This window comes from Ananas comosus, linkage group 11 (genome assembly GCF_001540865.1).
Source record: "Ananas comosus cultivar F153 linkage group 11, ASM154086v1, whole genome shotgun sequence".
Taxonomy (NCBI): Eukaryota; Viridiplantae; Streptophyta; class Magnoliopsida; order Poales; family Bromeliaceae; genus Ananas; species Ananas comosus.
The window spans coordinates 11984587-12007565 of NC_033631.1; the positions used below are offsets into that span (position 1 = coordinate 11984587).

General features: G+C 35.4%; 3 protein-coding genes, 1 long non-coding RNA gene and 1 other non-coding gene across 6 annotated transcripts; all 5 read right to left on the reverse strand.

The window, feature by feature from the left end:
* LOC109717193 (zinc finger CCCH domain-containing protein 23-like) lies at positions 1637 to 2740 on the reverse strand. Its single transcript, XM_020242864.1, has one exon. It carries the CDS (start codon positions 2657 to 2659, stop codon positions 1637 to 1639), a length of 1023 nt encoding a protein of 340 aa, XP_020098453.1. The 5' UTR covers positions 2660 to 2740.
* Positions 6031 to 9641, reverse strand: LOC109716937 (probable inositol oxygenase). Its single transcript, XM_020242562.1, has 10 exons — positions 9492 to 9641; positions 9257 to 9386; positions 8711 to 8792; positions 7799 to 8003; positions 7399 to 7458; positions 7254 to 7306; positions 6972 to 7094; positions 6597 to 6745; positions 6422 to 6503; positions 6031 to 6319 (listed from the first exon to the last, which is right to left on the reverse strand). The coding sequence occupies exons 1-10, from the start codon at positions 9508 to 9510 to the stop codon at positions 6293 to 6295; spliced, it is 930 nt and encodes a 309-aa protein (XP_020098151.1). The 5' UTR covers positions 9511 to 9641; the 3' UTR covers positions 6031 to 6292.
* Positions 12054 to 12126, reverse strand: TRNAV-UAC. Its single transcript has one exon. It is a non-coding gene; the product is annotated as a tRNA-Val (tRNA).
* Positions 14401 to 16199, reverse strand: LOC109716962 (transcription factor MYB1R1-like). Its single transcript, XM_020242589.1, has 3 exons — positions 15664 to 16199; positions 15053 to 15249; positions 14401 to 14943 (listed from the first exon to the last, which is right to left on the reverse strand). The coding sequence occupies exons 1-3, from the start codon at positions 15971 to 15973 to the stop codon at positions 14671 to 14673; spliced, it is 780 nt and encodes a 259-aa protein (XP_020098178.1). The 5' UTR covers positions 15974 to 16199; the 3' UTR covers positions 14401 to 14670.
* Positions 19087 to 22870, reverse strand: LOC109717731. 2 transcript variants are annotated; one of them, XR_002218286.1, is made up of 4 exons: positions 22248 to 22870; positions 21131 to 21230; positions 20452 to 20496; positions 19087 to 19463 (listed from the first exon to the last, which is right to left on the reverse strand). It is a non-coding gene; the product is annotated as an uncharacterized LOC109717731 (long non-coding RNA). The 2 variants fall into 2 exon arrangements; XR_002218285.1 differs by lacking the exon at positions 22248 to 22870 and having other exon boundaries at positions 21131 to 22240.

Consider the following 22979-nt stretch of genomic DNA (forward strand, 5'->3'; position numbering starts at 1 on the left):
TTTGGCCCACATTAAAGTAAGAACACTCCTTACTTTAAATCGAGGAAATTCGAGGGAAGGAATCATATCACTGTTCACATGCCTCTACTGTATATATATTATGTTGAGATTGTGCTTTGTAATTGAGCACCATTTGCTATAGTTCTTACTTTTCTTACCCCCCCATTGATGCCTATTCAAAATATTCTTAAACATGTAATGGTGGTAAACACTTTTAAACTATATGTTAAATTTAGTTTGCTGACACTGTTTCTACTTTTCGCAAACTGAAAAATAGAGTTGTTTTTTGTGTAGAAATTTATTTGCTTCCTAGTATAGTTGGTTAGTTGGTTAAGAACTTGATGGTTAGAATCGAGTTGCTTCAAAGACTGTGTATAGGTTTCTTTTAACTGCATTAAGTAATACTTGTCAACAGTTTACAGGATTTGGAGCTTCCATAAATATTCCTTTTTAAGCAACAAAGTGGAAAGCATGAAATTTTTGAAAACCTGAAAATATTTACATTTTTCATTAAATGAACTTATGAAAAAACAATAATTTTTTGACTAAGACTGGTTCTTATGTAAAGATGCTCCAAATTAAGGATCCCACTAACCCTTCCCACGAAAAAACTTGTTATAACACTTGCTATCCGTCCATAGAGAAAGTGGCAAAGTACTTGGTGGTTGGTACCCGAGATCCTAAGTTCAAATCCTAATTGATGCATATTTCTAGCTAAGTTTATTTCTAAATGAAATAAACGGTAGCGTGCTACCTATCTCTCAAAGAAAAAAAAAAAAAAAAAAAAGCGCACTTGCTATTAAATTGCAAATGACTACTTAAACAAAGTGCCAACCCAGGAGACACTTGTTAATTAATTGCAAATCACGACTAAGAAAGTGATTAATTAGTTCCCAGTTTTGTTTCTCCCGCCGCAATGCTTTTCACATGTTTGATTCCCTCCTCGTTCTCTTCTATAAAAAAAAAAAAATGCCGCGAACAATCGATGCGCCGTATCTTCTTTCTTTTTGCTTTTTGGTATTTTAATCTTAAACGCAAGATTAGTGCCCATTAATTAATTAATCAACCCGGGGAAAAGAATTGTTTCATGCGCACCCACAGGTTTCTATAATCTTCTATCACATAATTATTCATTTATTTATTTAGGATCTCTTTGGGGAAAAAAAACCAAGAAATATGAAGAAAATAAAATAAAAGCTTATAGAGCGACAATTAATTAAGACAGAAAAAAATAATAATAATAACACTTAGGAACTTCACCTTCGAATTTAACACTGAAAATATTTACATAGCAAGAACTTGAAACAGTTCGAATCAACAACCAGACGAAATTATTAAGCAATGCTACGAATTTTCACCAAAGTACGTAACTGCACATCTTATTTACAGTGACGATACTCCTACTTTATATAGATCTATCAACATATCTCTCCCCCCAAAAAAACCAAATTATTAAAAAAAAAAAAAAAAAAACCGAAGAAGCAAGCAGCTTCCATCTTCTGATCACTTCTGTAAATTAATCCCAGCATCCATCTTTTTTTTTTCTTTTTTTTTGTCTCTATATATAATTCTGATCATGCACGATCACGAGTAATCAATCACATAACCAAGCAACTTTTCGATCCTAGTATTTTTATTACTTGAGCAGATCGGACACCCAATCGAAATTCGGCGCCGACATCTCCGCCGCCGCCGCCGACTCCTCCTCAACCGAATCCTCAGCGCACCAGCTGTACTGCTGCTCGGGAGCCATTACTATTGTCGACGGCACGCTGCTGCTGCTGCTGCTGCTGCTGCTGCTGCTGGTGTTGGTGCTGGTGCTTTCGAACCCCGCAGCATTACACCGATACTTCCACGAGGAAGGCATCGACTTGCACAGCCTCAGCTCCGCCATCGCCGCCTCCACCCGCGGCGAAGACGAGAAGATTCTCTTCTCCTTCATCGATCTCCGACGGCTTTTGCTGGCGGGGCAGCAGGCGGTGTGNTGCTGATGCTGCTGCTGTTGCTGCTGCTGCTGGGGTAGGAGGCGGAGCTGCTCCGGCGTGTGGGCGAAGAAGCAGACGGGGCGGCGGCAGGCGGTGCCGTCCTTGCAGGGCTGGGTGCGGTAGCGGGCGGGGTGCAGCCAGCACTCGAAGACGCCGTGCGCGAGATCGCAGGCGTCGCCGCGCTCGCAGGCCCCGCGCCGGCGGAACTCCGGGCAGGGCTCGCCCGAGTAAGTGAACCGCCGGGGGTCCCGCCGGGCCGCCTTCTCGCCCGGGTGCGCGAACGGGCACTCCGTCCAGTTGTGCGACCGCCGCCGCCGGCACGCCCGCACCTTGAACTCGTACATCCGGAAACCGTCCGTCGACGCGTACACCTCCCACGAGTCCTCCTCCCACTCCTCCTCCTCCTCCTCCTCCCCCCCCTCCGACGACGACAACGACGACGAGGAGTCGTACGATTCGTCGACGTAGTGCCGCCGCGGACGGACGAGCGAGCGGCGGAGCGCGGCGAGCGCGGCCTCGCCGAGGACGAACGGGGACACGGCGCCGGTGTTGCCGCGGCACGTCACGCCGCTCACCGGGACGCAGTGGCCCATCAGGGCCGTCCGATCCTCTAGCACGTGCCACGGCGGAGTGTGCACCGTCGGATTCCCGTAGTTTACGTCGCTGATCACCATTATTATTGATCTGTATCTCGGCTATAGTTTGGAGTGTATGGTATGGGTTTCGGGATTATGGGGTGGGGGTGGTGAAATGGTATATAAAGGGGAGCCAACCGGAGGTTAAGCTGACTGGAGGTAAACTAACCGGGGTTAAATGAATAAAAGTAAATATTAGATTATAGATAAATATTAAAAAAATAGATATATTATTATATTAGTAAAGTTGGGGGACGCCGCTTGGTTTGTGTGTGAGCCCGCGGGAGCGCGAGGGGTGGTATTTTGGCTTGGATTTTAGCATATTTGGCCTTTTCTACTACTTCTCCTTTACTTTTTCTTTTTCTTTTTTCTTTTTTTTTTCCTCCTTTTCTTTTATTGGTTTGTTACTTGTACTATTCCAATTAATTATGCAAGATGGTTCCTACGCTATTTATTATGTAAATTTAACAACCTCTAAAAAAATAAATATTTTTTAAATAATATTATTATTATTATTATCTCTGAAGTGAATATAAATTTTACACTCAAATCATCCAAAATTATATATTATATATTATTATGCATTATTATTCAGAACTCAAATTAAATTTTTATAGGGTTGAGATTGATATTTTATAATTTATTCTTGAATTTTTAGATATACAGATGGTATCTTTTTTTATTTTTTTAATCTAATATAAAATAAATAAAAGCTAAAAGCTAAAATATATATTTCAAAATGAGAAGTGTATAAAACCCAAACTCTAATATACATGGAGATGCATGGAGATAATAATACAATACATGCAGGGACCTTTTTCTTTTAATTTTGGGGCTTTATTAGTGTGTGTGTGTGTGTGTGTGTGTGTAATCGTATCTTCTGGTTGATTAGGGAGGTGACGAGATCTTTTTGGTGGTTCGTTGACGAGTGGGGTACGTGGGAGCGAAAGAGGATCGTAATGCATGAGAAGCGCCACGTGGGTCGAGGGGTTCGTTCGAGCTGTGCTCCTGCAATATGCCCTTTTTGGACCGTAGCTACTGCTCCAAAGCACAAGCAAACGGGAGAACGTCGCCACGTACGGACACTGCGCCGCGATCGAGGCACCTCGAAGCCTCGTCAGTGCCTCCTCACCGCTTCGAATTAAATGTTTTTCTATCAGCTTAATTTATTTTATTTGAAAATAAATAATTAGAATTCGAACTTGGATCTCGAGTATCAATTATCAAATTTTTTGTCACTTGCTCTAGAAACAGTCTGTTTCACAATATCTTTTTTGTTTTATTAAGTGAGAGGTCTATGATGTACTTAATCAGAATTGTATAAAAAATATCTAATAAAATAATTATAAGAATGATAAATTTTATATTTTAATATATAGGTTGCTTATGATTCATCGAAGGATGCAGAGTTTTTTATTTTTTCCATCTCATTAAATTTTTTAGTACTCGACACGAATATCAAGCATAATTGGCTGAAAAATTTTAATGATTGATATTCACAATTTTAAATTTAAAATCTAACTATTTTATATTTTTAGTTAAATTTATTGAAAAGGTAAAATAAATATCTTGCTATCATTCTTTAAGAAAAAGAGAGAAAAGAAAAAAAAAACTAGGGTGGGATGATGCAAGTTCGGACAAAAGTTTGCAATAAAAAAAAAAAAAGCTTGATTTTTGGTGTAATATCTAATAACTCCTATTAATTACTCTCAAAGTACACTATATAATCGACCCATCGAACAGCAGAGATTATATGCTAAAATTACTAACTGAGTATAAAATGAGCAATTTGATTGCACTGTGTCAAAAATAATAAGATAGAAAAAAAAAAATTTATTTGTACACTTAAAAATTAGTGTGTATCCTATTTCTCACCGATTTAAGAATAAAAATTATTTATTAGTCACATAATATGATTAGTAAAAAAAATTTATCCTTAAATGAGATACATATAAATTTTATTAATTTTTTTTAGATGTATTCCTAGTATATATATATATTGCTCAATAATAAGATAAGATAAAGATGCTCGGAAAGGGCGTTAGGATTAGATATAGCTGCGGAGGTGGCGGCGTGTAATTCTACGCGTCAAAGGAGGGGATAACGGTCCCTATAATTGAAAACTACGCTGTCCCAAATCCGGATCGTACGGCTAAAGAACGGCGACGCATCCAGTTTCCGCTAACCACCTGTCCGTACTATGTGCTAACACCTCCCACTGATTCATCGTAGCCACCTACATTACATTTATTTATTTATTTATTTATTTATTTATTTATTTATTTGTAACCACCACTAATTTTATTGAAGAAAATTTAGTATTAAATATGCAGAAAGAGTATTTTAAGTTTTGGGCAAACTTACGTAAGATTTAGGATCCATTTACTTCTAATTATTTTTGGAGGCTAAATTCGTAAGCGTAAGTATTTAGTTCGACATGGGATCGAACTGCAAATTATTCGAACTTTCACTCATGATTGTATAAAGATCAGCATTTTGATTTCGGTACAATGAAGGGTAAAGTAAAATTTTGAAAAGCACGCACAAATTTCTTATTTTCTAACCCTTTTGCTTTCATTTAAATAGCCTCTTACTGTCTATTTTTTAATGTGCATGTAGTATTTCTCAATTTCTTTTTCTTAGGAATTTATTTTTTTTTTGAGCTAAATATCAGCAACTGCCTTCCTCGAATCAAGGGATTAATGCCCTAATTAAGTTGTAGCCCTTTTATAATTATAAATTAATGGATTGGATCAGACCAACGAATTTGTAGTGTGGATATATGTACGAAGCACCAACCTGAAGCAACAGGGTAATGAACTAATGATTGAATTAAAAATTCTTAAAAAGTTTAGAACCTCGAATCCTGAATTTTAAAGTTTACTGGTAGTTACCGACCGTCCCTAGAGCAAGTGGCAAAAGACTTAGTGGTTGGTACCCGAGACCCAAGCTCGAATCTTAGCTGATACATATTTCCAGCTAAGTTTATTTCTAAATGAAATAAACGAAGCGGGTAGTGTGCTATCTATCTCTAAAAAAAAAAAAAAAAAAAAAAAAAAAAGGTTTACTGGTAGTTTGGCAGTGCTCAACCATACAAATGTAAAGAAATGCCGAAGTCCTCTCTCTATAAAATATATTCCACATAAGACTGAGCATGTCATTTTTGAAAGAAATTTTATAGCATTTTGAGTTTCATAGAATCTGAATTTCAAATCTAATGTTGTTAAATTAAATCTAAAAGGAGCACGTCACAGCTACTAATGGGCTAATGGACGGGCCCAAACAAAAGGAGACCATTACTGTTACAAATGGACTGGGCCAGATTGAGGGTGATAATAGAAAGACTAATGGGCCGGGCTTGACATGTTGGCCCATCAATAACTCTGAATCAATTTATAGAGAGCAAAACATTTCCGAAACCAAAATGTGCGTGAATATATACTAAAGAAACAGCTCTTATTGCCTCGATAATAAGAAACAGTAATTAGCATCAAAGGCACCAGAACATAGCCAGGTAGTATTAGTAAAGGCCGACATAGAACTGCAACAAAGAAGAGAACAGCATAAATAGACATGCCGCGGTAGCCGCAGACGAAGACCCGTAGCTAGCTTTATTTCGAGCCATCTTAGTATAAGGGAAGAGAGCAACTTCGATTAATGGCGGCACTGCATTCACCATCTCAGTTTAGGAGGGAAATACTGCATCACAAAAGTAATTTCATAGATTAAAAAAAAAAAGCCATTAATTTGTATGTAGAGATTGATGTACAATTAACAAAGAGAGTGCAAAGGGACTCTCACCTTGTCAATGAGGGATTGGTAATAAGGCTTCACCTCCTCCACATTGATCCTCACTTTGCTCTTGCTATAGAGGTCATATTTGCTGCTCATTGTCATTACAGCAACAATTTCTTAGTGTTGTTGAAACTAATCTTGTACACGTGCGCCGGCACAGAGAGGGAGAGAGGGGACTTACTTGAAGATCCTAAGCCACTTGAGCATCTCCTTGTCCTCATCATTCATGAGATAGGTGTAAGCTCCGGAATGGTGCAAGGCGTAGAAGGAATGGAACCGCACGATAAAGGACGCTACAGGTGGTAGCGTTGTGCCATTCTCCTTCATCACCTGCTTATCCCAAATTAACGCTGTTAAGGAGCTTAGACGATCAATATTTTTATTTCTAATCAAATATGATTTCAATATTATTGTTAGACATAGATATCGACATACTAGAACACGACATCGCGGGAACTACCGACTACGCGAATGCATGGGGAGAGAGTAGGAATACCAATACGTGACGCTAGGTTATAATTATTATTGTTATTTGATAATTGAGAAGAGTACTAACCAGGTACATGTACTCGTCGTGGCCCCACGACATGGTCACCTTGTCGAGGCCACAGTTCTCAGTATAAATCCCCAACCTTGTACCGTAGACGGGATCGTTGTAATCTGGGTTGCCCTTAAAATACTGTAATCATCAAACGGAAAACGAAACAACTAAATACATACTATTTATTCGGGAATAATACCGTTCCATCATATATCGAAGGGGCAGAGTCGCAAATTGTGAGCGTAAATAATGGCATTTTGATAAGGGGATGAATCATAGGTGAGTCAGATATTGTACCTGATCGTGCACGATGGATTGGTCAAAGGCACAGCCCAAAGGAAACGTATCACCTGCATGTTAAATAGGTTTTCAGAAAATGTCCAAGAAAAGGACAAAGTTACAGCTCCACAAGGATCCAAAATGTCCTTGTAATGTAACTCACCAACGACGCACCACTGCGGCTCACCACCAAAAGAAGGGTGCAGTAACACTTTCCCAAGGTCTGAAAAAGCAAAAATTATTTGTGTCAGATTTAGTTATTTTTTATTACATAAAACATTATAAATTTTATTTGGCCCAGCACAAAAATTTTAGAGCTTTTGCCTGAAAAAAAACTAAAATAAGATTACGCCCTAAGAAATGCAACTTCAGCATGAAGTTTCTGCTTTCGCTGTATATAGTTTAGAGACTTTCAATGTAATATTTCTTAATAGTATTTTACAAAACAACACTACATCCTATTACAAGAGATCTGACAAGTTACGGTAAAGAAGAACTAATTAACTTCAAAAAAAAAAAAAAAAAGTAAAATGGAAGGGGGGAAAAAGGAAAAAAGCTATTACCATGGATAAGAGCAGTGAGGTGGAGCCATTCTTGGCCAGGGTAGTCGCGGCGGATGGCCTCAGCCGATTGAAGAAGATGCTCAATTTGGGGCTCATCCAAATCCGGATCACTCTCGTCAACAAACTCATTGAGAAGCTCAACGCACTCCCATATGCTCATCGCGCCCTTCTGCAGCTTCCCATGCTCTTCCTTCTTCTCTTTAGCCTGTTTAATTATATTGATCAATTAGATTTCAGATCATAAATGTTTGGGTCAAGAATTATTTGTACTATACCAATATGTGGCCATATGTAGATGATAATAACACAAGATAAGATTTTCCTTTAATTCCGTGTATAAAAAAAAATTCCTACGCCATGGACCATCCCATCACACATCCGAGATGACATGCATCTCAAGTATCAGAGTGATGCTCTCGCACAGAATTTTTCTGTGTAGAGAATTAATTGTATCTATATGCTATGTGCACCTCTAAAACATGTCAACAACATGCGCCAATGATACAAAGCCAGAACTTGGGACCCACTCGGAAAAAAATGACGGACCACAAAAAAGAAAAAAAAAAATGAATAAAACCGTGACTTAATAAGCGTTATTATTGTAACCAACATTTACTTTCACAGGGGAGAAGAGGTACAACATGTAACACTCAGACACGTTTCATACACACTGTTAAAGAGGAGGTGATGTTCAGTGTAATGCTACCTCAATTAATTTTGGCTCACTAACTGTTTAATCAAATTTAATATTATCAACCCTTTGTATATAAGATTTCTTATCACACCCGTATGGAATTTGTACTCCTATATACGAATATTGTTTTGTTTGTTGTTTAAGATTATTAAATTTCTCCATCTAATCGTGGCAGCGGACATCCAATTGTAGTTGTGACAGCTAAAATTAAGACTTACAAAAGCATAAGTTTGGTTAATGTGATTGATTCGATAAAATTCCTCCACCCCAGCTCTTCTTTCGCTTTCCTTATTATAGTCCCTGTAACGTAACAATCGGAACAAAACCTTAAGATAGGATTTGTGAAGTGAACAAGTCAATATATATTTGATGGATACAGCGCTACCAATTTTAAAAATTATCATCTTATTTTAGAAATATTAAGCATGATGAATTACTATTAATAATTCATATTAATTTGATCTCATCACAGTTCATAAGTGCTAAACAGCTGTTCCGTACTACACGTGTGACACCCTTCGGATAACAAAAAGTTAAAAACAAAAAATAAAATTCTGCGGTCCCGCAAGGATCCCAGCGATCTCGGAGTTTAGCATAAGCAATTCATTTACTCGGATTTGGAATTTCGCGGGAGTTTACAAAATTTTATTTTATGTTTTAAAAAAATAACTTGGCTATTGAATTTAAAATTTCAAAACATGATTCGATCTGATCTCTCCACGACGAAGAAAAAGAAGATGAAGGAAAAAATAATAATAAATCACCTGAATGAGTGCCCGAACGCATTGCTATCGGGGACGACGAAACCCCCATCGAGATCGAGCGATCCACCACCGATCGATCGCTCCTCCTCCACGTTTTCGCCGTGAACGTTCCTCTCCTCGAGCAGCGGCTCTGTTCCCCAATCAATCACCACCGATCACCACAAAAACGCACCAAAAACTCCCCCAAAACACGTAGATCGAAAGGGAGAACGAGGAGAGGAGTGTAGTATTTTACCCGGTACGATTACCGTCATGGCGACGAGAGCACTCGAGCTCCAAAATTATCAAGGAGAACGAAGGAGGAGGAGGAGGAGGAGGGGTCTACAGCATGCGAAAAAGATGGAGTTTGAGAGAGAGAGAGATGCGGCGATGAGGAGCGAATGGACCGTCCCCACAATTTATATTGCTCTAAAATGTAATTATGGATCGCCACCCGGACGTGGATTCCCGAAAATACCCCTATGGTCCTTTCCTTATTACGAAGCTACCTAGCATGGGTGAACTTTTTTAAATGTTTGAGAAAGTCATCCAGTGGCAGATCCGTAAATAAAACGCTGACGATGGGCGGTTGCGTATGATTAAGGACAACGAACGGAAGGGATTAGGAGGGGAAAGTAATTAATTAAAGAGGCCATGTAGATTACACGTAAGCAAATGATAATAATGCTTCTTTAAAAGAAACGCCCAAAAAAAAAAAAGCTGACGTGGCCGGGCGGGAAAAGAAAAAAAAAAGAAAAAAAAAAGAGAGGTCGGTAACGTGCGGCTCCGAGAGCAAATGTGGCCGGGAAAATCGAACACTTGCGTTTTGGCTCTTTGCTTTGCGCAGGCAAACGGTCAACGCGGGGGTAGGTATTAGTGGTTTGTCACGCAGAAAACGCCTGATACGGACCGCTGCTAACGCAAGTGATAAAAAATTTAATAATTAATATTTTAAATTTTAAATTTAATTAATTTTTAGTTTTAATTAAATTTAATTTTTTAAAACGTAAATAAAAAGGATAGTCTATTGTATTTTTTTCTTTCAAAAAACAATAAATGATTGACCGTTTCTATAGCAAATGGCAAAGGGTTTGGTGGTTGGTATTCGAGACCCAAATTTGAATTCTAGTTGATTTACATTTCTAGCTAAGTTATTTCTTAATAAAATAAACGAAACGGGTAGCGTGCTATTTATCTCTCTCTCAAAAAAAAAAAGAAAAAAGTAAATGGTATTCCTGCATTTAGGGAACGACAATAAATTAAAATTAGAATTTGGTCTCATCTATTAACAAAATAGAAGGGGAGATGAATTTTTTTCAAAAAATCTGTAAAAAATTCGCTCCCCCTCCAACGCTCCGACTCGAATGATATGTAAGAGTAAAAAAATAATAATAATAAGATTAAACTATTTCGAATCAGTTGTGACTCACCAAAAAAAAGGACGGAAGATTGGGGATCCTCTCACTGTAGGATCCGGCCCGTTTGCATTTCTATATATACCTTAAAAGTATATGTAAATTTTATACTTATAGTCTAAGATAAATTCATTTATTTTATTTTTTTAAACTAAAATTTTAAGAAATGTATCAATTTTGGGATCCAATGGTATAAGACACACCTATAAAGAGTGTACATGTAATATTTTTTATTTCCTTTATTACTTTTCTTTGTAGTGTTTGTATTTGGATTTGCGGAAAGGATGTGTTGTGGATGATACGTGCAGTGCTAAAATATAGTCATTTGTTTGTATTGAATATTATACAATTTTTTAAAAATGTCTAGTAAAAGAATATTTATTTTTTATATATTGATTGGTGTTTAATTAGTGTAAAAGAAAAGTGATTTTAAAGACACAACTTTGTTTTGATTTATAAGAAAATAAATTTAAGAAAAAAAGAGAAATGAGGTACTTTCACTTTGTTCAATTAATATTTTAAATTAATATTTATATTTGATTTGTTGAGAAAAAAGATATATATATTTTTTATGGAAGAGCATAACTTGGAACCGATGATTGTACTATTTTGTCACAAAAGATAAACAATATTTAGTAAGGAGATGGTTAGTCAAAGTGCCAAACAGCTAAGTTCGTAAACATTTTTAAATTTTTTCTCTTTCTCTTTTTTTGAGAAAGAAAAGTACGTAAACACAATGATTTATGATTCACAAATGACATAAAATAAGCCATCCTACCTGCACATTTATTTATGAGATATAAAGCTTACAATACATATTATTTATTCAAAAGTAACTTTCCTTGTATTACTTTGATCAATTTTTTTTTGTTTCCAATGCAAAACGCTTAATCCACGTATATATGAGTATATAGATTGTATTTTTTACATAAAATTGCATATTTCCTTATTATATTATACTTATATTAGTTTTGGAATATGGCCTAAAAAATCAAAATAAATATGATAACTTACATACATCTATTTTAAACATATAAATGTGCTCCGTTCACTAACACATCAAATATGTATATACGTAGCACCGCGTTTTTTTTTCTTTTCAAATACATCCATACTTAAACACTTATATATATCAACCAAAGCCGAAACACGCGCTCTGATTTCAAGTTCTTATAGAAACTCAAATCCCTGGCCTTTTTAAATTAACATTTACAATAAACAATTAAAGTATGATTATTCTTCTCATAATGATTATCACTTTAGTGTGAAGCTTTCATGCCCACCGCAGCAGGCCAATACATCCCAACCCACTAAAGAACAGCCCAATAGATACAGAGGCCCAAAAGAGCCCAAGGACAACAAAGAAAAGAAAAAAAAAAAAAGAAAAAAAAGAAAAAAGGAATTGTTGCTGCCCAGGATCGAACTGGAGACCTTCAGTGTGTAAGACTGACGTGATAACCACTACACCACAGCAACATCTTGTGAAGATGACAAGTTCTTTATTTTCTTATGTATTAACTAATTATTAGTTGTACAGTAAATCTGGTAAGACATGTAGGAAATAATAATCATAGGATGAGTGAGGTATAAGATTATTACTGCTCATTTGACACATTAATGAGATCCAAGAGAAAAACTGAGCCAAAACTCTTTGCTTGGCTAGCTATAGAGGACGGGTCACATGTATGTACTAATAATTCCATCATTAAAGCTAAGGAAAAAAAAAAACACTGAAATTTCTAATTCTGCTGCAGTATGGTACATTTTTGAGAAGCTACATGATTATCTAAAATTATATACATTTGTAGGCAAAGTATTGCGAATTATTATTGCAGGAGATTTAAGAAAAATGTTAGTGATGCTTTTAAAATAGCTCGACTTAAACAACATCAAAGCCAAGCATATTTTAGCCCAGATTTAGCTTTAAAAGGAAAATTTATTGCTTCTTCGATGACTCTGTAGATATTTTAGGTTTTTTACACTATACTAGATTCGGCTAATAATACTATTCGATAGCTTATCATACATATTGCATTCTGACTTAAGTTCTCAATGGATCCAACTCGAACCCGACCTGTAATCACATCTATGCCGAATAAATAATAACAATAACAATAATGGGTACATTCCAAAATTGAATAAACAAGGATATCCAGAAGCCAAATAGGCAGAGAGAATGATGGATTGACCTTTTGTGGCAAAGGATTGTTCTTCTAAATCCTTTGTTGGGGCAGCACACATGTGGATGAGGAATTTTTTACCTGCCACAAACAAATAAAGGAGATGATCATTTTGACACCTCATTTTGATAGCTGCCTCTTATTCAGTGGGGGTACAAAGTGGTTCATATGTCACTTTCCTTTAAAAGTTCCCCTTGCAGTGTCCCTCTCATACAGTGGGTGCCTACTGTTCCTTAGGACTTGGGTATTGATTGTGAAATAGCCCATGCCTTAATACCTAAGATAATGTCTCCCATTTCTTTTAATATGATCTCACACTAATAATTTTTCAACATTGATAAGTAATATTAAGCAAATTATCGAACTTTATTCTTTACATCCATTTCAATGTTGCGCGTTACAATTACATACTAATATGACACTATTTTACACGTCAGAGAGTCTATCAAATTTAACCTATTTTAAATTGTCCGGTTCGCTACCTATCAGATCGATCTAATTTTCTACTGTATTAGCTTTTTTTTTTCTGAGTAAATTTGAGAAAGAGGTTGAAGTTATTTGTGTCTAATTTCTAAATGCTAGAGTCAGTAAGTAACTGGAAGAGTGTAGAGTTCACCTGAGAAAATTTCGGGGACTAGATTGAGAGGTAAAACACCAAAATTTTCAATTTTACATGGAAAAATAAAGACAATATAAGAAGTGAACAAGGGGACAAGCAATAAATAGGCCTTTCCATTGAAATGTCAATAATGAGAGTGGTCCAAAGATAAAGCAATCACAAGGAATCCAAGTTAAGTAATAGTCTCCTTACAAGTAATAATATCATTTTGTTTGCTTTTGTTTCTATCTTTGTGTCTTATCTTCTCTGAGTGTGGTGGGAATTAAAGCTTCTTTACCATGAAACGTCGATCGATGTGATGCTTGATCTTTCTATTCCTTTTCTTTTCTTTTCTTTTTCTGAATAAAGCTGTTAGGGAGATGAGTTCATTTATATTTGGATCTTCTTTCATTTAGAGCCGGATCAATCTTGTGTTATGAGAACTTGATTTGATAGCAAGCAATTCAGTGGTAAATTGAACAGCTGCAGAGAAACACCAATCAATTCATCTTTATGTGAGGAATATATTTTCAGAATAGCATGAAAGCAGAAGGGCAGTGCAGGATAAAGCATCAAATAGTTTGCTGCAGAATGTAGGAGTCTGACATTTTTTTCTTTTGGCCCCTTCATTCTCATCAGACAAATAATTGGAGAATGAATGATACATCTTACATTGATTCCTTCTGAAAAAGGGGACCAAAAAAAAAAAAAAAACCATGAAAGAACCTCAAATGGGCACCTCCTCAGATTACATTTATTAATGAACTTAATTAATTAGATATTACAGATCTACCTAACTAATCACACAAAGGGGGAAGGGTGGGGGCCATCTAACATAAAACCAAACACTATATTTTGCTTGTCATCTTCTGCCAGTTTTGCTTAACTGAGATCAGCTATCCTTTATTTATTTACACATAATTATTAAAAAATAATAAGAAAAAAAAAAGAAGAGATCTCTCTTTTATGGCATCATGATTAAAGAAAAGGTTCCATAAGATTGATGAAGGATCATGAACAGTACTGTTATTTTTCAGTTAATCCGAATTACTTAACGAGAAACGAAAACCTTAATGTTTTCAGACATAAGATCTCACACAAAATGTGGGAAAAGAAAGAGGAAAAAAAAGAAAAAAAACTAACAAAAATTGAATATGACATGTGAAGTTCCCTCTTTAAATTTGTGCCTTCATTTGATCCTGGAGAAAACTAATCCATCTAGTTAGCTGATTATAGTAGTTCTCAGAGAGCGAAATCCGTGGCGAGATATTTCGAATTCGACGGCCTCGATGAGGAAATGCTGAGCTCCAAATCTATACAAGATTTCTCCTCAGATAGAAATGGCTTTGTGAATTGGCTATGGCACGCAGAATTGAGGTCGATTCCGATATTCGCTGATGCTTCGGTATCCACTGTCTTTAGAGAGAGTGTAGGAGCATGCAATTCATTGGAGAGAGAAAGGTCCTTCAAGCTCGGAAACTCATAGGGATGAGCTGCAACTTCACAACTTGATACCTGAATCAAAATTTGCGACAAAATAAGCGATTGCTCGATACGGCGAGCGGAGATTATGTAGCGAATATTCATATATAACATATGTCAAATATATATATATATGTTTTACCATGTCGAAGAGGCTCGATCGGCGCTTCTTGTTGTTGAGGCTGTTCTGTCTGAGAAAGAATTTCTGGGCATGGCTAGCAACCTGGGTAGGAGTCCTCGTGGTGACGAAATTACGGGATATTCCCCTCCAATCTCCCTTTCCAAGTTTCTCCAGACCAGCTAGGAATAGCCTGTGCTCTTCTTCACTCCATGGAATTCCTAAGAAACATAAGAAACAACACTACCTACAATCAGAGAGGGGAAAAGAAAAAGAACAAAAAAATGCATGTGCCAAGGAGAAAGTTAGAAGCAGCTGAGAATTCGGCGTAATTGAGAGGTGAATATATTGCTTATTGTCTGATCTGTGATGTGCAAAATTCAAATGAAAGCATAAATAAACATTGAGATTGGTGAAAGAAATAGATGGCATATCAAGGAAAAGGTTTGAAAAGAGAAAGGAAAGACACAAAGAAATGAGCCAAAACAGAGCCTACTGGAGCAGGGAACAAAGTGATGGCTTAAAAATGATGCTCTGCAGGGAGAATTCAGTAAGAATTTTTTGCTGCACAATGTTCTGAGATTTACTACTGTTTTGGAAAAAGAAAAGAAAAGAAAAGAAATGCTTTTTGTCACCTTTTCTCCTGTCCTGTGCTCTTCCAAGGAGGCCATCAGATAGATACCCATAAGAGATCTTCTCAGTGGCTCCCTCAGTAGAAACAAGAGATGATGAGGAAGATGATGAAGGTGAAGCAGAAGATGAAGCAAGATAACAAGAGTTTAAGCACTCAGTGCTGAAGCTCTTCTTTAAAGCAGAAGCTGCATAAACTTGCACCCCAAACAGCTTCAGCCCACCACCACCACCACCACCAAAAGCACTCCTGTGGCTACTGCAAGTCCTCAAGTTGTGGCCATAGTTCCCACAATGGGAGCACTTCCTCCCCATCTTTAACCTCCCCAAACCAAACCCAATAAAAGAAAACACACACCTCTGCTCACTTGCAGAGGATTGATAGTACTAGTGCTGGTCTTTTCATGTTGGATGTGGAATTATATATAAAAACCAACACCCACCCAAGAGGTTTCAATGAAGTTGGATGTGAGGCAGAGGTTTTTCATTTGTGGATGCACTCTTAACTTCCACTGGTGGTGTCACCATATATATAAGACAAATTGATGTACCTGGAAGAGGATGAGTGCTTTTTTTTTTTGTTTGTTTGTTGTATATAATATGTGGGTGGTGTATACATGCAAACTAGCAATATATCCAATGTGAAACACAGCCCATGCAATTATTTTATTTATTGTTTAGCAATATGTTAAGATAGATAAAAAGCTAAGCTATCAAATGGAATTGGTACCCCTTTTTTTTGGGTTTTAAAAGGATAGCACATTATTTGTTTCGTTTTTTTTCAGAAATAAATTTAACTAAAAATATAAAGCAGTCAGGCTTTGAATTTAGAATCTCGAATATTAATCACCGGACTTTTGGTCACTTGAGCTAAGAACGGTCTGTTCATGTGTATAAATATTGAAATTATCTTTTATTAACTCTATTCATGAAGCATGAGATAAGTACCATTTTGTTTCTGAGGATAGCAGATGTATAATCCACTGGAGCATTCAGAGCTCTCTCAAGAGTGGATAGTAGCTTTTTTTTTTATTTTTTTATTTTTTTTATTTTTTTTGGGTGCACGTGGTGTGTACTTGTGCCTACGTTTGGAGGGATAATAGCATTTGTGAAACCAAAATTAATATGGAAAATACCACTTTCTATAGGATCCAAGGCTTTTTATTTTTATTTTTATTTTTTTTAAAAAAATATTGACTATTGGATGCAAGCCATCAATTGTGAACTATTTCTGAAACCAAATTCACAAGCACAGAGAGGTCACAAATATACTGTAGAGATAACTTATCCATCTAAACTAAAATTGTTTGATAAATAATATATTTTTTTTTTGAGAGAGATAGGTAGCACGCTGCCCGCTTCGTCTATTTCATTTAGAAATAAACTTAACTGGAAATATGAATCAACTAGAATTCGAACTTGGGACCCCCGGATACAAACCACCAATTCTTTACCACTTACTCAAGGGACGGTCGGTGTTTGACAAATAATATTTGACTTGTCCTCTTACAATTTTATAGAGCAGTTATTGTAGTACGGTTCAATCTTGTTCATAACTTCATATTCCTATTTTTGTAGCATTGAAGAACAAATAACATCATCAACTCTTTGTTCCTTATTTTCTCAATGCAGATTCAACGAGGAATAACTTAGGGGATCCTACATTCAATTTTTCCCCCTTCGTTTTGAAGTTTATATTGCACTAGCCATTTTTAAATAATTTCTTGACCCACCAGATTCTTGTTATTGCTAAATCATGTGAATGAAATAAAAAGAAGGATTATAAAAAATAAAAAAAATAAAAAAAAGCACCCTTCTACCAAACGCAAGAAGATAAACATTTTAAAGCTCTCATAGGACATGTGGGATAAATTTTTGTCCTTGCTTTGTCTGGGCCTTAATTATTATATATATTAAGGTAAATATATTCATAAGTCAGATTATTTATTAACCAATATGGGCTTTGGTTAATACCTCCCTGGGTTACCATGTATTGCTAAGTAGAGTACTCTTTGGTTAAAATTTTAAAATTTTCTATTTCAAATTTCAAAATTTTTAAAACTTAAATTTTAAAATTTCAAGTTTTAATTCAATTTTTTTATTTAAATTTTAAATTTTAAATATTATAAAATCACTTTAAAAAATTTGCCTTACAATTTTACCAAATCCCAACAGAAAAATTACTTTTCTGCCGAACTGCAATTCTCTGAAAAGTGTGGATTTTTTTTTTCAAGAAAATAGTTTTCTTTGAAATACCTTTTTTTTGGTTTTCTATTCGTTTGATTTTAAGAAAAATAAGGTTTTATGAAAAACTTTTTTTTTTCATATTTTATGGAAAGCTAGTGTTTTTATTTTTCTAAAAAAATCCAAAACAAGGACCATGCTAGTTTTCAATAAAATATGAAAAAAGGTTTCAAAAAATACATGTTTTCCTTTAAACCAAACAGCCTAAAACTTAGAAAAGGAGTTTTTCATTAAAAACAAATTCTTGAAATTTTCTTGCACTTTTTTTTTTGTGAGGAAATTAATTTATTTCGCTGGAAAGTATTTCTCCAAGTGTTAGGTCAAGCAGATCCATAGTACTTTTTAGAGGACTTCGATTGAGCTAATTTTGCTCAAGATATTGTACAAAAATAGCCAACAGGAACTAATTTGAAACTGAGGATTAGCATAACAAAATAAGATATGCTTATGTTCACTAAAATCAATAAATCCATAGTACTTTTTAGAGGACTATGATTGAGCTAATTTTGTTCAAAATATTGTACAGAAGTGGCCAACATGAACTAATTTGAAACTTCGGATTAGCATAACGAAATAAGATATGCTTATGTTCACTAAAATCAATAAATCCATAGTAGTTTTCAGAGGACTCCGATTGTGCTAATTTTGCTCCAGATATTGTACGAAAGTGGTCAACATGAACTAATTTGAAACTTTAGATTAGCATAATAAAATAAGATATGCTTATGTTCACTAAAATCAATAAATCCATAGTAGTTTTTAGAGGACTCCGATTGAGCTAACTTTGCTCAAGATATTCTACAAAAGTGGCCAACATGAACTAATTTGAATCTTCGGATTAGCATAACTAAATAAGATATGCTTATGTTCACTAAAATCAATAAATCCATAGTACTTTTTAGAGGACTTTGATCGAGCTAATTTTGTTCAAGATATTGAACAGAAGTGGCCAACATGAACTAATTTGAAATTTCGGATTAGCATGACGAAATAAGATATGCTTATGTTCACTAAAATCAATAAATCCATAGTAGTTTTTAGAGGACTCCAATCGAGCTAATTTTGTTCAAGGTATTGTAGAGAAGTGGCTAACATGAACTAATTTGAAACTTCGGATTAGCATAACGATATAAGATATGCTTATGTTCACTAAAATCAATAAACAAGAAATTCAATGCCAACTCTGCGTACAAATAAAGTGGTTAGCCTATTAAAAAACACGGCGCATAATCAATCCAAGCAATTGGTCCTTGTCAATCGGTACAGTTGCCGACGAGAGTTACACTCACATCAAGATGCATAAGGATTAAGCGAGCTTATAAATAAGAGTACAGTTTCTAAAGATGGTTAGTTTAAGAAATCAAGCATTGATTAGCTTATCAACCAAAGATATTGATGCTTGCTTCGTAGGTGTTTAAGAGCACTACTTTATGTCACATCTAATTGTTTAGTACATCATGTACTCCCCACTGTAGCTTATTCTCATTAGGCTTCATCTAAACGTTTAAGAGTGGAAGCAAACGCCGTAGGATACAGCTCATTTTTCTCCCCCTCATTGGCCCTGTTTCTTAGTGAAAGGAGAAACACACGTGATACCCACAGTTAGAGCATTCATTGCAAGCAAAATACATCATATAATGGTGAAAAACTTTCATTAGTATGATGTAAAAATTGTATAACTTTTCAGAGTTGAGCTGGAATGCTATCAGTAGCAAACGGACTTCGTTGCCACCCACTTATTTTCGATGATGGAGCCCTCAAATCGACGATCGGCACCGTTGAACATAATCTATATTATTTAAAGTATCTAGAAATTAAATTTCAAATATTTTCGATATCATTGACCTAATGATCAAAGGGTTTCAAAATTTGTAATTTTAATAGTCGATGTGAGGTGTTTTCTCGTTTAACAGTGTAGAGCTATCCAAATCATTTGAATTTTGGTTAGAAAATTCTTTAAACTATTTAGAACAAGATCTACACTCTCGATCTTGATTATAAAATTCCTATCATCACTTTTTAGAGGATATTCATTTTATTTTTACGCCCACTTGATGAACGAGAGAACAATATCGAAAAAACATGAAATTTGATTTCTACATACTTCAAGTGGTATAGATCATTTTCAACAATACCAATTGTCGATTTGGAGGCTCCATCATCGAAAACAAATGGATGGCAACGGAGCCCGTTTGCTACCGATAGTATTCCAGCTCAACTCTACTATCCAGCTCAACTCTAACTTTCCCATGATATGTTAATATGAAGAACTATTATTGCATAGCCGGTACTGTTCACACAACAAAAAAAAAAATGAAGTATGCAAAGAATTCCAATAAAGAAAGTAAACGCAACACATGGTCTTAATATCTGTAAACAAATAGACTACATGCAAATTTTTTAATCACTTAGTCCCAAGTAGCATTGGAAGGGCGCAGATAAGAGTCGAGAAAATTTTTTAGTTGAAACAACAAATGGAAGTGATAGAATAATTGGTAACATCTAGAGCAAGCAAACAGTGATTGAATATTCTATGCTTAGTTGCTTACCCCACACACATAAAAGTACAGGATGATATCATCTCTTGATTTTATCTGCAAAGGTCAGAGATCATGAGAGGATTCAGCACTTACAAGCCTGTTTGGACCAGCAGGAGATTATACAAAATTGATATTTGAACAGAGATATCAAAAAAAGCTTTAACAACTTTTTCTATCAAAAATTCTCTAGCAATTTCTTATTGCAGCTAAATAAAATAGAACAACATCCTACTCCCAGTTCAATAAAACTCTAGATTTTTTGTTTGCCAACTTATCTAATTATATTTAGAAAGGACAAAAACTATTCCTAAAGCTACTAGGCCAGAAGCCACATAGTCGAACATATAATCTACAAGTCACTGTTTTCTTATCTTTCAATAGTTATTATTGGTTTTTCTTTTTTCTCTCCTCCTCTTTTTCCCCCAGGTACGTACCACTAAGATCCGCATATCTCCAAAGGAGCTCAAATTAGAGGAGTCTCAGAAAAGAAGTTACCCTATTAACTGCCTAGAAGTTAAAGGATGCCTGGTGCAAAATAAATATCTCAACTGTCCCAGAGTTAAAGAATTCCGAGTATCAAGATGTCATATTTCCTAACTTACAGCTTAAGATAATAAAAAGCATAACACGACCAAAAAAGGAATGCTTTTGATATAAAGATTTGCAAACATCAATGTTGTATTAGGACCTTGATAACATGAGTAGGGAAAAGAAGAGGTGGGCCACAGAAGATACAAAAATACCATAATTGAAGTTTCCGAGGTTACACATCCAACAACCTATACCACCTATAATTGGAAAAAAAGAAAAGAAAAAGAGGAACAAAAAAAGAAAAAAGTGCTGTTAAAATACATACAAGAGTATTCTGGTGAAAGCAGGAGCCACTAAATCCATAGATTATAAAGCACATACCTTATTCCTAGTATCTCATGTTTCATTATTGTGCACAAAAGTCTACAAGAATTAAATAATATCTGGGCTGCCATAAAGAATTTCAAAGGTTGCTACAGTACTTGGTAACATCCAACCTTATTCTATTATCACCTTAGTAAATGCCATAATACTAAGATTTTTCAAAGATAATAAAGTGTGTCCTAGGATGGTGATTTGGGATTCACAAACCTTGCTAGCATAGTACCACCTAGGGATTCTTAATGACTGTTTAAAATTCAGCATTAATGCAAGGATCAGATCAAATCTCCCACGCTCTGCCCAAATTCAAGCTACGTAAGTAGTACAGCATGAAGTATTTCTAAGCAGCAAGGACTTGAAACCATTGGTAAAGGGGTTTACAATTAAATTATGACAGGAAAAAGGTAACTCATTTAGAAGAGTGGTACGAATAAGTAGATGTGCCATTGCTTTAAGTTATTAAATGCCAAAATAATTAAATTTTATAAAAAACCAAGAGATACAGATCATGAACTCTCATATTGCTACTAGATTATAGATTTCATTTGAATGAAAGTAAAAGATAATTGGTATTATGAGCTCTTCGATTTAAGCTGGCAGTACAGATGCTACGGAAAACTCAGGCATGAAGAGTTCGAGCTAAAAACAATTCAAGAAATATTGAGCAGGTTAAGCTAAAAAGTAACGGTAAATGACTACATATTATGAAACATAAAAGTGGAAACTCCAATAAGCTGATAGATATTGGCAATTTTCACTAATATGAATGAAAAACCGTTATTTTTCTAGATCTCTAACATACGTTCTAGAACAAGCGTGATGTATTTCTGAAAGAAAAAGAAAAAAAAAAAAAAACATTCAACAGCTGGTTGCAGAAGGAACCGAAAACAGACCAAATTTGAATCTCCCACAGCAACATCTAGCTCATACTGCAGAGTCCTGATAAATGTTTTAAGCCCCCCCAAAAAAAAAACATATTAGGAATTCTTAAATTCTAATGAAGCAAAAAACAAAATACAACAATTAAGATGTGTTATTAACTAGAATAAAATTCTACAAAGAACTTTACTGTTATGCAGTGGATGAAGTACAAGATAGGAAACAAGCCACAGCTCACCAGATTGTGGAAAGTCTCGTACAAAGAGTGGAAAAAAAGAAATAGCTGAATTTGCGGGAAAGAAATTAAAGTACAGGTATCATTTGCTATGATGCCAAATTAGTTAATCAACTCTTAAGAATAATAATGCTTTCAAAAAAACACCTTTTTTCCTCTTTAATTGCTTAAAAGGAAAATAAATATAATCTCAAACAATATTAGATTTACAGGTCCTGAGAGCCGGAATATAGAACACAACCAACAGTTAAGATAAACACACTCTTCAAGCTACAAATCTCTACCATTTATTATATATGTTGCCTTAATACTTTGAACAGACCTTATAAACCCCTATGTCCATATTTCATGTACTTAAAGACTTCTTCAATACACGAGGGTACAAGTGCCGCTATCCCCACCGTTCCCTACCTTGAAGCAATTGTTATTTCCAACCAACTTCCTATCTACAAGCTTTCAAATCTATAGTGAATAATCAGCAAAACTAAAATGGGTCGTACTCAACAGTCCA

Excerpts from the sequence above, each read along its gene's own strand:
- LOC109716962 (XM_020242589.1), bottom strand. The coding sequence starts at position 15,973 with ATGGGGAGGAAGTGCTCCCATTGTGGGAACTATGGCCACAACTTGAGG. Across the intron at positions 15,250-15,663 it reads AGCACAGGACAGGAGAAAAG|GAATTCCATGGAGTGAAGAA; the intron begins GTGACAAAAAGC and ends TATGTTTCTTAG. Across the intron at positions 14,944-15,052 it reads GATCGAGCCTCTTCGACATG|GTATCAAGTTGTGAAGTTGC; the intron begins GTAAAACATATA and ends ATTTTGATTCAG.
- LOC109716937 (XM_020242562.1), bottom strand. Across the intron at positions 8,793-9,256 it reads GCGTTCGGGCACTCATTCAG|GGACTATAATAAGGAAAGCG; the intron begins GTGATTTATTAT and ends GTTACGTTACAG. Across the intron at positions 7,307-7,398 it reads GCCGCAGTGGTGCGTCGTTG|GTGATACGTTTCCTTTGGGC; the intron begins GTGAGTTACATT and ends TTTAACATGCAG.